This window comes from Cetorhinus maximus, chromosome 13 (genome assembly GCF_964194155.1).
Source record: "Cetorhinus maximus chromosome 13, sCetMax3.hap1.1, whole genome shotgun sequence".
NCBI classification, from domain to species: Eukaryota; Metazoa; Chordata; class Chondrichthyes; order Lamniformes; family Cetorhinidae; genus Cetorhinus; species Cetorhinus maximus.
In genome coordinates, this window is record NC_135891.1 from 1,871,534 (window position 1) to 1,886,134 (window position 14,601).

At 45.2% G+C, this 14,601-nt stretch overlaps 1 protein-coding gene across 10 annotated transcripts in view; it reads left to right on the top strand.

Moving 5' to 3' along the window:
• The first annotated feature begins 3,505 nt into the window (after window positions 1-3,505).
• The window catches only part of tox2 (TOX high mobility group box family member 2), a 225,498-nt gene continuing 214,402 nt past the window's right edge, over window positions 3,506-14,601 (top strand). For 5 of the 10 annotated variants that reach the window (XR_013578398.1, XM_078554781.1, XM_078554778.1 and 2 more), the window contains exon 1: window positions 3,526-4,101. Coding sequence is in view for 8 of the 10 variants with exons in the window: in XM_078554781.1 (XP_078410907.1) it covers window positions 3,994-4,101 (108 nt within the window). In the remaining 2 variants the exon portion in view is untranslated. Of the gene's footprint in view, window positions 4,102-4,811; window positions 5,059-14,601 lie in introns of those variants that run through there. The other 5 variants (XM_078554780.1, XM_078554786.1, XM_078554782.1 and 2 more) reach the window with 4 other exon arrangements.

Sequence of the window (14,601 nt, forward strand, 5' to 3'; positions counted from 1 at the left end):
ATTCCTTACAGACAATGTCCCAAACACCACCATCACCATCTCCATGCGTGGGTCTGCTTCCTGCACAGTGATAAACAGTCCTGGGAGGGGAGACCTCAACATCGACTATGGACCCCATGAAGTCTCATGGCATCAGGTCAAACATGGGCAAGGAAACCTCCTGCTCCTTACCACCTCCTGTGCCCCCCACCCCAACCCCAACCTCAGCTGATGGATCAATGCTCCTCCATGTTGAACACCGCTTGGAGGAAGCACTGAGGGTGGCAAGGGTACAGAATGTACTCTGGGTGGGGGACTTCAATGTCTATCACCAAGAGTGGCTTGGTGGCACTGCTACTGACCGAGCTGGCCACGTCCTAAAGGGCATAGCTGATTGACTGGGTCTGCAGCAGGTGGTGAGGGAAACCTTGTACTCGCCAACCTGCCTGCTGCAGATGCATCTGTCCATGACAGTATCGGTAGGAGTGATCACCGCACAGCCCTTGTGGAGAGGAAGTCCCGCCTTCACATTGAGGATACCCTCCATCGTGTTGTGTGGCATTACCACCGTGCTAAATGGGATAGATTTCAAACAGATCTAGCAACTCAAGACTGGGCATCCATGAGGCACTTTGGGTCATCAGCAGCAGCAGAATTGTACTCGAACACAATCTGTAACCTCATGGCCCGGCATATCCCCCACTCTACCAATACCATCAAGGCAGGGATCTGCCCTGGTTCAGTGAAGAGTGCAGGAGGGCATGCCAGGAGCAGCACCAGGCACACCTAAAAATGAGGTGTCAACCTGGTGAAGCTACAATACAGGACTATGTCCATGTAGAAAAGCGGAAGCAGCAAGTGATAGACAGAGCTAAGCAATCCCACAACCAACGGATCAGATCTAAGCTCTGCAGTCCTGCCACATCCAGTCGTGAATGGTGGTGGACAATTAAACAACTCACTGGAGGAGGAGGCTTCACAAATATCCCCATCCTCAATGATGGAGGAGCCCAGCACATCAGTGCAGAAGATAAGGCTGAAGCATTTGCTACAATCTTCAGCCAGAAGTGCTGAGTGGATGATCCATCTCGGCTTCCTCCGGGGATCCCCAGCATCACAGGTGCCAGTCTTCAGCCAATTCAACTCACTCCACGTGATATCAAGAAACGGCTGAAGGCACTGGATACTGCAAAGGCTATGGGCCCTGACAATATTCCGGCAATAGTACTGAAGACTTGTGCTCCAGAACTTGCTGCATTATTAGCCAAGCTTCCAGTACAGCTACAACACTGGCATCTACCCGGCAATCTGGAAAATTGACCAGGTATGTCCTGTACTCAGGACAAGGCACAAGTCAGGAGTGTGATGGAATACTCTCCACTTGCCTGGATGAGTGCAGCTCCCACAACACTCAAGAAGCTTGACACCGTCCAGGACAAAGCAGCCCACTTGATTGGCACCACATCCACAAACATTCACTCCCTCCACCACCAACGCACAATAGCAGCAGTGTGTACCATCTACAAGATGCACTGCAGGAATTCACCAAGGCTCCTTAGACAGCACCTTCCAAACCCACGACCACTACCATCTAGAAGGACAAGGGCAGCAGATAGATGGGAACACCACCACCTGGAAGTTCCCCTCCAAGTCACTCCCACCCAGAGTTGGAAATCTATCACCGTTACTTCACTGTCGCTGGGTCAAAATCCTGGAACTCCTTCCCTAACAGCACTGTGGGTGTACCTACACCTCAGGGACTGCAGCGGTTCAAGAAGGCAGCTCACCACCACCTTCTCAAGGGCAATTAGGAATGGGCAATAAATGTTGGCCTGCCCAGCACACGCCCATCCTATGATCGAATATAAAAAAATATAGGCTGACACTCCAGTGCAGTACCGCATTGTCAGAAATGATGCCTAAGGTGCTGTGTGGTGACTGTAAAAGGAGATTGCCTTGGCACCATAACCAACATTTATCCCTCAACCAACATCTTCAGAAACAATTAACTGATCACTTACCTTGCTGCTGCTTGTTTGAGCTTTCTGTGCACTAACTGGCTGCATCATTCAGGCTGATAATGACAGTGACGAAACTTCAAAGGTAATTTGTTGACTGTGAGGATTGTGGGAGTTCTGTCAGATGTGAAAGGTTGTAAATAAATTATTCAGGAATAATGATTAGCCCTATTTCATACACACCTCTGGACAAGCTGACTGAAAAATCAGAATCTGATTTGAATCCAGTCTGAAATTGGAGAGCTAAGGATGAAGAGAGAGATGTGGTCACATGAGTGTATGAACAACAGCCCTCGATGGATTGGAGTTTAGAAACACATGTATTAATTTTACCATCAGGTATTGGAATATTTCATGACATGTAAATCTAATGTGAATAACCTATGTAAAGATAAATGATTTACTAAAAACACAAGTAATTGTGGTCTTATTATTTTCTCTTAACCCAACCTCACGGTCATTTTATTAATCAAAGCTTTCATTTTACTGTTTAGAATTTTACTGTTATAAACTAAAAACGATGCATTTTCTGTTATCAACAATTCATTGACTTTCAGTCCTTAATGCTACCCTCCCCCACAGAGAGCACAACTACCGTGTCCCTCAGAGCACAAAAAAAACCTCTCTAAATATTTCACCCAGGCTTTTCCTGGCATTGTATCCATTGTCCATCTCGGTGATACCCTTATTTGTGCAATCCGGTAAGGGGGACGGTGACAATGTTCTCCTGTGCTTGCTCAGTATTCCTCTTGGGAATCCTGTTCTGTTTCCCCACCACAAACTGCAGCAAAGATTCTGTATTGTCCGGATCAGCTGAGTTACCTGAAGTGTGGATGTGTTTTTCCCAAGTTAGGTCTTGCCAAATTAGAAACTTCAAAAAGAATGTCTGTGCCCTTCCTTTCCCCTGACTGAACCAATTACCCCCCCACCTCCCCCCTACGCCCCCCCCCCCCCCCACACACACACACAGAACGAACCCCGCACCCTCCCATCCATCCCCAGTCTTTCTCTTGTTGGTATACAATGCGTAACACCAAAAGGACAGAATCTTCATTTCACACACATTAACTCCTCAAAGAATTGGAGTGCTGCATGTTAGAAGGATGTGTGTGTGTGTGTGTGTGTGTGTGTGTGACACAGTTTGCTCACTTGCTATTACATGTAGATTCTGGAGCTTTAATGTGCTGAGAGGATTTGCTTTGACATTGTCCTCATGCCTTCAGCCAGCAAACACTCACTCTTTCATTTGCTTTTCCCGATAGGTTTTCCAAATCCAGTTAAAAGAAACAAATGCTGGGGCTGGAATTCGCTGATGTACTCCCAGGGTTTCTAGTGAACTAACTAACGGAGGGAGATTTGAAACTCTTTCCTGTCCTGGTGGGTGTGGGTGCAGGCAGGGGTAGCAATTTTATCAGACTCTCTCATCTGAAGTGCTGTATAGACGGTGATATTCCCCTCCCCCACTCATCCATATCCCTTGTATTATCAGCAGAGGTCGCTTGGCTTTCAATGTGGAGAAAGCTAGCAAATGATACCCTCAGCTTAAACGCATGGGTAAACACTCTCAGGCATGCTGAGAACAGACAGCAGAGAAAGAAACTGAGACAGAGAAAGAGGGAGTGTGTGAGAGATACAGACTGAAAGACAAAGAAAACAGACACGGGAACCCAGAGGAGGAAAAAAAAAAACCTCATAATTTTCTTGCAACAATTTGCTGGCTTAGCTCCTCTGCTATCTGAGACTTTTTTGTGCCACTTTGCTGAGTTCATTATGGCAAGACTGTTCAAAGTATGCATCTGTGAGTTGCACGAAGGCTGAACTATTACAGACCACAAACGGATATGAGACAAGGATGAATTGAGTCTTACCCCATTCTCTCTTTTTTTTTTGTTCCATCCAACAATAGAGACTGAGAGAGACACCGAGCGAGGAAGGGAGAGTGAGAATAATAATTAAAAATCTGCTTCCATGCGCTTGGTGTTGCAGCCACTGAAAGATGGACGTGAGATTTTATCCCACAGCCCCAGCTACGGTGGGTGCCTTACCTGCTGACCCAACCTGCCTCGGTTCTGCCTCTTGCCTGGAACATTATTACTGCAATAAGGTAAAATCACCATGATTTTAACTTCATGTCTCTTGTTCCCTTCTCATGCTGTGAGTTGTTTGTGTCAGGTTTGTTCTGGAGATGAGCATTTAGAGGAGCTTTACTAGCTGACAGAACTTGGCTTGTAGCTTTATACAGAGAAATTGTGCTTATGTGTCTGTGTGTGTTGTCTGTGTGTGTCTGTCTGTGAATGTGTGTGTGTGAATGTATTTGTGTGTGGGGTGTGTGTTTGTGTGTGTAGTTGCATGTGTGTGTATATGTATTTATGTGTTTATTTGTCTGTGTTTGTATGTGTTGTGTGTCTCTTGTGTGTGTGAGGGAATGTGTATGTGTGTGTTGTATGTGAGAGTGTGTGTGTGTGTTGTGTGTGTCTCTGTTTTGTGTGTGTGTGAGAGAATATGTGCGTGTGTGTTTTATGTGAGAGAGTGTGTCTGTGTTGTGTGTGAATGAGTGTGTGTGTGTGTGTGTGTCTCTGTGTTGTGTGTGTTGTGTGTGAGTGAGAGAATGTGTTGTGTGTGAGGGAATGTGTATGTGTGTGTTTTATGTGAGAGTGTGTGTGTCTGTGTTGTGTGTGAGTGTGTGTGTGTGTGTGTTGTGTGTGAATGAGTGTGTGTGTCTCTGTGTTGTGTGTGGGTGAGAGAATGTGTTGTGTGTGAGAGAATGTGTGTGTGTGTTGTGTGTGAATGAGTGTGTGTCTGTGTTGAGTGTGTGTGTGTGTTGTGTGTGGGCATTTCTGATTACAAACTTGTTTTGATCGGAGCAGCAATATCTCCAGGCTGTTAACTCAGGCCCTCCTCCTGCGTTACTGTGTTAATAACACAGCAGCGATGAACTGGGTTCGGTGAGCCTTTCACCACACACACTGTCCACCTTCAGTGCAACTTGGAAAGCGGGCTCTGGGGCTATTCACTCCTACACTGAGAATCCCACCAGCAACTGATCTACTCTGCGTTTCCAGTAAGTACAGAGTGTTAGGCTGGTGATTCCAGTGGGATCTGGGGGTCCAGTCAATGTAGCAGTAGCGCCTGCCTTGCTCTCTATCCCTTGTTCATATCTGACTCGATGTCGGCGTGTATTTCCCGTTCGGCTGTTGGTCTGGACAGTGATTTGGGGGCCGGTTATAAAGATCTGACTCTGTGTAAAAGAACCTTGAAGGGCAGCAGGGACTAGGATGAAAGTTTGGGGCAAGGTCTGTTCTCTGGAGCCAGAATCACCGGATCGTTAAAGAGCAAAGTCAAGGGGAGGGAGGGGGTTTAAAATAATAATAATAATAATAATTGCCTTTTAGCATCTGTTTGTACCAGAATGTCATCGATCCGGACAGATCGAGTGTGTGATCAGCTTTGTTCTCGGTGCAAAGCCCCCACCACTTGAGAAGATGTGACAGTAGAAAGAGATTTGCAATATTAGTTAAAACAATTTTGCCAGATTTGTGCAATGTGGGCACAGGTAATCTGGGACTGTGCTGGGGCAAAGAGATGGGTATTTTTTTTTTATTCTTGAGTTTAAAGTAACGACAAGGAAAAACTTCCTGGGGAAAGGGAGGAGATGGAGAAGGGGAGGGTAAAGGAAGCTGCAGGTACAGAATAACCTGTGTGTGTGTGTGTGTAAAACAACAAAAAACACACACACAGGAGACCTGGCTCAGAGTTTAAAAGGTGCCCAAACCCCTCCGGCAGCCGGAGTGGTGTCCGTGATACAGGGGGAGATGCAGCTGTGTTTGTCTCTGGTACCTACAATAATATGAATAATATTCCATGTTGTATGGGGCTCCTGTGTATCAGTGCATGGCAAACCCGCAGCCCCACATTGTCCTGTGCCATTGCTGCAACCCGCACACGGGGTATACAATTGGCACCTTTCTTGGCACTAAGGACTGTCGGTGTAAACAGTCACTTTGTCCCATTTCCACAGTGCAAGATGTTGGAGAAGTCAGTTAGGGGAGGGAGCATGGTGGGGGCAACAGGATATTTTTTAAAAATTCTTTCATGGGATGTGGGCTTTGCTGGCTGGACCAGCATTTATTGCCCATCCCTAATTGCCCCTTGAGAAGGCGGTGGTGAGCTGCCTTCTTGAACCGCTGCAGTCCCTGTGGTGTAGGTACACCCACAGTGCTGTTAGGGAGGGAGTTCCAGGATTTTGACCCAGCGACAGTGAAGGAACAGTGATATATTTCCAAGTCAGGATGGTGAGTGACTTGGAGGGGAACTTCCAGGTGGTGGTGTTCCCATCTATCTGCTTCCTTTGTCCTTCTAGATGGTAGTGGTCGTGGGTTTGGAAGGTGCTGTCTAAGAAGCCTTGGTGAATTCCTGCAGTGCATCTTGTAGATGGTACACACTGCTGCTACTGTGCGTCGGTGGTGGAGGGAGTGAATGTTTGTGGATGTGGTACCAATCAAGCGGGGCTGCTTTGTCCTGGACGGTGTCAAGCTTCTTGAGTGTTGTGGGAGCTGCACTCATCCAGGCAAGTGGAGAGTATTCCATCACACTCCTGACTTGTGCCTTGTAGATGGTGGACAGGCTTTGGGGAGTCAGGAGGTGAGTTGCTCTCTGCAGAATTCCCAGCATCTGACTTGCTCTTGTAGCCACAGTATTGGTTAAGGTTGTGCTACACACACAGACTTTCATGATGCGACAACATGTGATACACCTGTAACAGTCAAAATAAAATCCAAAGGCAGGCAGGGCAGTGAAGAACATGGCTATCGTACGGCCTTGGTCAATTTTATTTTGTTGATGTCAGGAGCAGGAACTACCCACTGATAATGGACTTGTACCTCAGTCAGCAACAAGATACAGCTTGTTCAAATTGTGGCCTCACCTGCCAAACTGAGCTGCTGACAATGACAAGCCACAGCAACTGTGATCATCAAGTTTAAAACCCAATTGTAACAAAGATGCTAAACACATTTTCAAAGTATTTATTGTTTTTCCAACTCACTATGAACAATGAAAAAAACAAAGCCCTCGTGTTTGGCCAGCGGAAGACAATTAGCTGCAGTTTCAAATATGCTTTTGGAAGGCGGCCCTGAACATTGACGGAGAGTTTGTATACAGACCCATTCCATATGCAAACAGTGGCCCAGTAACTGTTTATGTGTACATGTATGACTGTGCAAATGCCTGTATGTTTGACTACATAACACCATGTGCATAATTGCAAATGCAGGGTTCCGTGTGGATGCATCTGCAGGGAAGCACATAGATACATAGCCGCATGCAAAGATAAATGCGAATATCAGAGTGTGAATATAAGTATGTGGATATTAGTGTGCGGATATCAGTGTGCAGATATCAGTGTGTGGATATCAGTATATGGATATTAGTGTGCAGATATCGGTGTGCGGATATCAGTATGTGGATATCGGTGTGCGGATATCGGTGTGCGGATATCGGTGTGCGGATATCGGTGTGCGGATATCGGTGTGCGGATATCGGTGTGCGGATATCGGTGTGCGGATATCAGTATGTGGATATCAGTGCGCAGATATCAGTGTGCGGATATCAGTGTGTGCATATCAGTATGTGGATATCAGTGTGTGGATATCATTGTGCAGATATCAGTGTGTGGATATCTGCATGCAGATATCTTCATGGACACAACTGGACAAGCAAATGCAAGTGATTTGCGGACGTGCAGTTTCCATGCAGAGTAGAGTATGCAGGATGTAGATTTGTAAAATAAATTCAGCAAGCATTCAGTGGTAGCAGATGCAGTGGTCTTTTTGAGCATGCGGGTGAAGTACATTTGTACACTTATTTTGTGTATTCCTCAAGGAGCTCTAAATCCAGGACATAGCACTGTCTACATACATACGCCGTATACTGCGTCCTGGGCCACATGTAGGGAAAAGCCCAGCCAATCCAAGATGCAGGACAACCTGGGAAAATTCAGGGACATTTTGTTTTGTTGCGTTGTGGTTTTTTTAAATTGTTAGATGTTGACCTGCAAAAGTTGCTCCCTGCAATGACTAGCTGCTTTAGTGTTAGTGCTTGGTGAGTGTTACAGTGCACACTGTCACTCACCCAGGGCCACCACTTCCTTTGCTGAATACTAGTTGGTTCAGTTTTAAATTTACAGGATGCTTTATGGCATTATTGTGAGAGGCAGTAACAATGGAACAGCTGAGGGTAGAACAGTGCAGCTTGAACAATGCCAACTTATTCTCTCGTTATTCTGGAACATGGTCATGCAATGGGTTGACAAGGATTTTTGCAACTGTTTGAACAGTTCCAGTGCAGTAAGTGGAACAAAATGGCCATCCCGGTCAGCTGAACAGAGACCTTTTCATCGGACTGCATGATTCTTGAGTGTCAGCTTTTCCCCTTTTCCGATATTTTTAGAACTAATAAATGAAAGTGTTCAGAGAGAATGAAAAGCTGCATTTTCCTTCCAATAGCTTGTCGATTCCTCTCCTGCAACAGTGACTAGGAAATGGGTCTTTCATTCCCGGGGACTGGAGGGTTTGGGAAACCTCCGTGCTGTCCCCCCACAGCCCGGTTCACTGCAGTGAGTCAGTTTCCCAGCTGCTCATAGCCAGCCAGACCGTGCAGAAGGTCCTGCAGACACAAGGTTAAAGTTATGTTTATGCCTTTCCATAAACGATGCTTGTGTTGTCATCGGGGTTGTGGAATATCCCTCAATCGTTAAACAGAACAGATTCCAAAACAACAGGAGCCCAGCGCATCCCAGGCCTACCTGCACAGAAACAGTTCAGCTGTTTAAACCGACTGTTTAAAATAGACTGTCAGATTAACACAGGCAAAGAGTTGTGTTTTATACTGTGTTTCTACATGTGTGTGTGTGTGTGTCTGTGTGCATGTGTGTGTTTGTGTGTGTGTGTGTGTGGGGGGGGGAGCATGCATGCCTGTATAACGTGTGTGTGTGTGTGTGTGTGTGTGTGTGCGGTGCGTGTGTCTGCATGGTGTGTATGTGTGTAGCACTTGTGTGTGAAGTGCATGTAAGGGGTTTGTGTATGGTATATGTGTGTGCAGTGTTTGTCTATGGCATGTGCATGTACATAGCATGAATTTATGTGTCCGTGCTTATGTCTGTGTGTACCTGTGCATGAGTGCGTTCATGCAATTTTGTCTCCGAAAGTCATTGTTATTCAAGGAGCTGATGTCAGCCCATGTTTATGGCTCAAAAACAAATTTGATTTTCGTTGGTGACAGTCAGTGTCCGCCTTTCATAAGCCAATTCAGGAGACTGTCTCCAGCAGCTGGCTTTATATGAGGGCCTGTGTAACAATGAGCAGACAGGCTCCGAGCCTGGGTAAACAGCAGCCCTGGTCTTAGCCTCATGAGGTATGCCTTCAGCAAACAGAGTGAAGGAAGAAAACATCCAATGTGTTCATCGGGAACCTTGGGCACACCAGAGTGAGGAGAGTGCGATTGTGAAAGTTTGTGGAGATGGACTGATTTAATAAAGTCATCTATCACTGACCTTACTGATACAAGGAAACAAAATTAGACATGAATAACCAAGGTGCATTGGCAAAATCAGAACAAAAATATTTACAGGACTCCAAACAGTTTAATTGTTTGTTAGTGAAACAGAGCCCTCCCCTCCCCCACTCCATTTATCACATAATTTTGTGTACCTAATGATATTGCAGTGAATGTCCCACTCAGTCACGTCAATTGATGTACCTGTCTATTTTTATATATATATATATAATATATATGTTTATATAGATATATTTATATCGGTCTTATATTTCACCCTGTATTTCAATAGATGGTTTTGTTTGTTGAAAGAAATGAATTGGCGTTTCACTTTATAATGGGCCACAGCCAGCATTCCACCCACAATCAGTAGCATCAAGATAAGGTCAATGTGCCATTCATCTCATCTCTATTTTTGGGGCACTGTTTTACAGAATTTGCTGCCACATTTTCTTGCATAACAGTGGCCCCCATCCAGAGACAGTAAGTCACTGTGCTAGGGATGTTTGAGACATTTCAAAGACATAAGGAGGTCTGCACCAGTTTCTGTCTGAAACAGTTTGTACCACGTTCAGAAACATCACAGGAACAGTGACCAGGAAGGCCATTTAGGTCCTTTCTAAACATCTGCTGCGCTCCATCACAACAGCAGCTTACACTTATATGAGAACAGGAAGAGGCCGTTCAGCCCCTCGTGCCCGTTCCGCCATTCAGCTAAATCGTGGTTGATCTGCAATTCACCATTGTTTACCTCCCCTTTCCTCCATATTCCTTGATAACTTTATCCAACAAAAATCGACCAGTCTCAGCTGGAGCGCTTCCGTTGACCTGCAGCATCCCTTTTGAAGGGGATTTTTATTTCTTTAATGTGGGGAAGTTCTTCCTAATTGGTAGAGGCATTGCCATGGAGAATACACCAGCTGATGGCAACGCCTCTCCCAATCAGAGTCCACTTGCCAACCAACCAGCACTCTCTTCTCATACAGCATAAATTGTTGTTCCCTTTACATTTGGTATTTCTTGTGAGTTGTCCTGATGAGTGCAAGACGAAAAACTTCGACAAAAAATGTCATTTTTCAGCAATACTGAAGTTCTGTACTACCAAATGATCATTAATATCAATTTGGTATATCTGCACTGCACCTGATTCAAGGGCAGCATATACCCTTCCTGAGGCGCTCAGGACAGAATACAATTACCCCAAATGGGGTGCGAATAAGACTCTGTCCAGCTGTAGCATCACTTCCTCCCTTTTCTATTGCGTGCGAAATGTGCTGAGCAGAGAAGAAAATGGAGAAGTCGTGGAAGAGACAGGTTTTCAGGAGTGCTCTTCAGGAGGAGAGAGAGAGAGAGAGAGAGAGGTAGGGTAGCAGAGAGGTTTAGAGAAGGAAACCCAGAGCTCAGGGTCTAGGCAGTTGAAGGCGCAGCTGCCAATGGTGTGACGTAGGGTGTTGGATGCACAAGAGGTTAGAATAGGAGGAACGCAGAGATCCTGGAGGGTTGTAGAGCGGGAGGGGACAGGAAGGGGTGAGGTAGGATTGGAACACAAGGACGGGAATTTTAGAATCAAGGTCTTCAGTGACCAGGAGTCAATGTAGGTCAGTGGTGAAGGGTGAACAGGGGCTGTTGTTCAGCAGGGCATAATAACAGAATCAGACACAAGTAAAGAAACATTGGGAGCATTAAAAGTATTATGCAACATCTTTTAAGACAGAACATATCAAAACATTTCATGCAATGAATTCTTTTGAAGTGCAGTCTGTTATTAACTAAAGAACAGAAAGATTTAGTTGTATAACATTTGAAAACACACAATCCTAGCTTGCTTTCTAGGTAATATATAACTATGAAGAAAATATTGTATGTTTTACAATGTGATGGATTGAAGTATTTCTCAGGCCCTGATGTAGCAGCAATCTCCACAGTGTTGTGTTGATGCTAAGAATGCACTTCATGTAGAAAGGGCTCTATAACACTTCAGATATGTTGCTGCCGCTATAGGATTTGCAGTTTGCTTTGTACAGTGCTGACTGCTACACACACCCAGAAACATTCAACTCCTGCAACATCATAAAAAGGAGTCAGTCCCTCAGCCAGTGAGCCCTGATTACCTCCAGAGAAGAGTCAGCCCTGATGCTCTGGCACATTGAGTGGCGCTCAGCTGTGAGCAGGTTGGATAAGTTCATGCAGGGAGCATTCACTTTACACGGCTGTCTTTTGAAAGAAACATCTTGCATTTATATAGCACCTTCATCTCCTCAGGAATACCAAAAACGCTTCACAGCCAATGGGTCACTTTTAAAGAGTAGTAACAGCTACTTGGCTGGATGAGCGTTGTAGGTGCACCTCCTCCTCCAGATTCCCCTTCAAGCCGCTCACTAACCTGACTTGGAAATATATCGCCGTTCCTTCACTGTCACTGGGTCAAAATCCTGCAACTCCCTCCCGATCAGCACCATGAGTGTTACCGATACCACACGGACTACAGCGGTTTAAGAAGGCAGCTCACCAGCACCAGAAGGGAAGCTAGGAACGGGTAATAAATACCAGCCTTACCAGCAATGCTTTTGTCTCAAGAATTAATTAAAGGAACAGTTAATTTGCACACAATAAATTCTAAAAACAACAATGCGACAAATGACAAGTTAAAATTTGATGTAACAAAACACCTCAAGATGAGTCACAGGAGCATCATCAGACAGAATTTTCCACTGAGGATCATAAATAGATATGAGGATAGATGCCAATAATCTAGATCAAAGTGGTAGATATTAAGGAGCAACTTAAAGGAGAAGAGAGAGGGGGAGAGAGGAGGGGTGGCAAGAGATAAAGAGAGGTGGAAGAGGTAGAGAGAAATGGAGAGAGATAGAGAGAGGTAGAGAGAAATAGAGAGAGAGGGAAATAGAGAGAGAGAGAGGGAAATAGAGAGAGAGAGAGACAAATAGAGAGAGAGAGAGAAATAGAGAGAGATAGAGAGAAATAGAGAGAGGTAGAGACAAATAGAGAGAGGTAGAGACAAATAGAGAGAGGTAGAGACAAATAGAGAGAGAGAAATAGAGAGAAATAGAGAGAGAGAAATAGAGAGAAATAGAGAGAGAGAAATAGAGAGAAATAGAGAGAGAGAAATAGAGAGAAATAGAGAGAGAGAAATAGAGAGAAATAGAGAGAGAGAAATAGAGAGAAATAGAGAGAGAGAAATAGAGAGAGAGAAATAGAGAGAGAGAAATAGAGAGAGAGAAATAGAGAGAGAGAAATAGAGAGAAAAAGAGAGAGAGAAATAGAGAGAAATAGAGAGAGAGAAATAGAGAGAAATAGAGAGAGAGAAATAGAGAGAAATAGAGAGAGAGAAATAGAGAGAAATAGAGAGAGAGAAATAGAGAGAAATAGAGAGAGAGAAATAGAGAGAGAGAAATAGAGAGAAATAGAGAGAGAGAAATAGAGAGAAATAGAGAGAGAGAAATAGAGAGAAATAGAGAGAGAGAAATAGAGAGAAATAGAGAGAGAGAAATAAAAGGAGATAGAGGGGAATAGAGGGAAATAGAAAGCGAGAAATAGAGGGAGATAGGGGGAAATAGAGAGAGATATAGAGAGAGGTGGAAAGGTAAAGAGAGGTGGAGAGAGATAGAAAGAGATAGAGAGATAGAGAGATGGAAAGAGGGAGAGAAAAATAGAGGAAGATAGAGAGAAATTGAGAGAGATAGGGGGAAATAGAGAGAGATAGAGAGCGGTGGAGAGAGGCAAAGAGAGATGGAGAGAAATAGAGAGAGCTGGAGAGAGGTGGAGAGAGGCAAAGAGAGATGGAGAGAAATAGAGCTGGGGAGAGGCAAAGAGAGATGGAGAGAAATAGAGAGAGCTGGGGAGAGGTGGGGAGAGGCAAAGAGAGATGGAGAGAAATAGAGAGAGCTGGGGAGAGGTGGGGAGAGGCAAAGAGAGATGGAGAGAAATAGAGAGAGCTGGGGAGAGGTGGGGAGAGGTGGGGAGAGCTGGGGAGAGGCGGAGAGAGGTGGAGAGAGCTGGGGAGAGGTGGGGAGAGCTGGGGAGAGGTGGGGAGAGCTGGGGAGAGGTGGGGAGAGCTGGGGAGAGGTGGGGAGAGGTGGAGAGAAATAGAGAGAGCTGGGGAGTGGCTAAGGAAAGAAGTTCCAGAGCTTAGGACATAAAAAAAAGTTGCATTTATATAGTGCCTTTCACAACCACCAGATGTCCCAAAGTGCTTTACAGCCAATGAAATACAGTAAAGTCCTGCCGTTTGCAACTTCCTGGTTTGTGTTTTCACTTACCCGCATTTTGTACTTGATACGCAGCATCACCCATCGCGTGAGCAATGTTTGCTTATCTGAAACGCCTGAACCTCTGCACTGATTCTGTGACAAGTGCACCCTTTGAGCACAGCTCGAGAGTGGGATCGGTTCATTTACCCTCGGATATCAGTTTCGTCATTAATTCATTCTGCAAAAGACCTTTGAAAGCCCAGGGCAGATATACTCTGGCAAATTTAACACTGTTAAACATGACCCTTTGGATAATTGAAACATCAGGAAGGAATTCTGATGGATTGGAATGCTGTGTTAAAATGGAGGATACAGCGAGTAATTGTTGGGGCGAGTTACTCATGGAGTACGCTTACTGACACCGCTGTGAGTTTATTCAACTGGCCGTAGAAATCAGCTTTCCTGCTCTCCACCGTTATCCAGGAATCCCGGCAGAAGTGTATGCGAGTAGATAGAGTGAGAACAATTTGCTGTGCAGTAACTGTCCAAACCAACGCTGCCCTTGCTTGGCTGGAACCTTTCTAATTGAACCCCATTCAAAAATATGTTCCTTGTTCGCAGTTTCACCATTTGCGAGGTCCCACAGGAGTGCGAACGGGGGGGACTTTACTGTAGTTTTTTTTTAAATGTAGCCTCAAGATCCCACGATATGATAATGACCAGATCACCCGTTTTTGTGGTGGCTGTTGAGGGATAAATATTGACCAGGACATTGGAGAGAACTCCCCTGCTTGCCTTTGAAATAGTGCCATGAGATACTGAGCCTCAGTATAACGTCTCGCCTG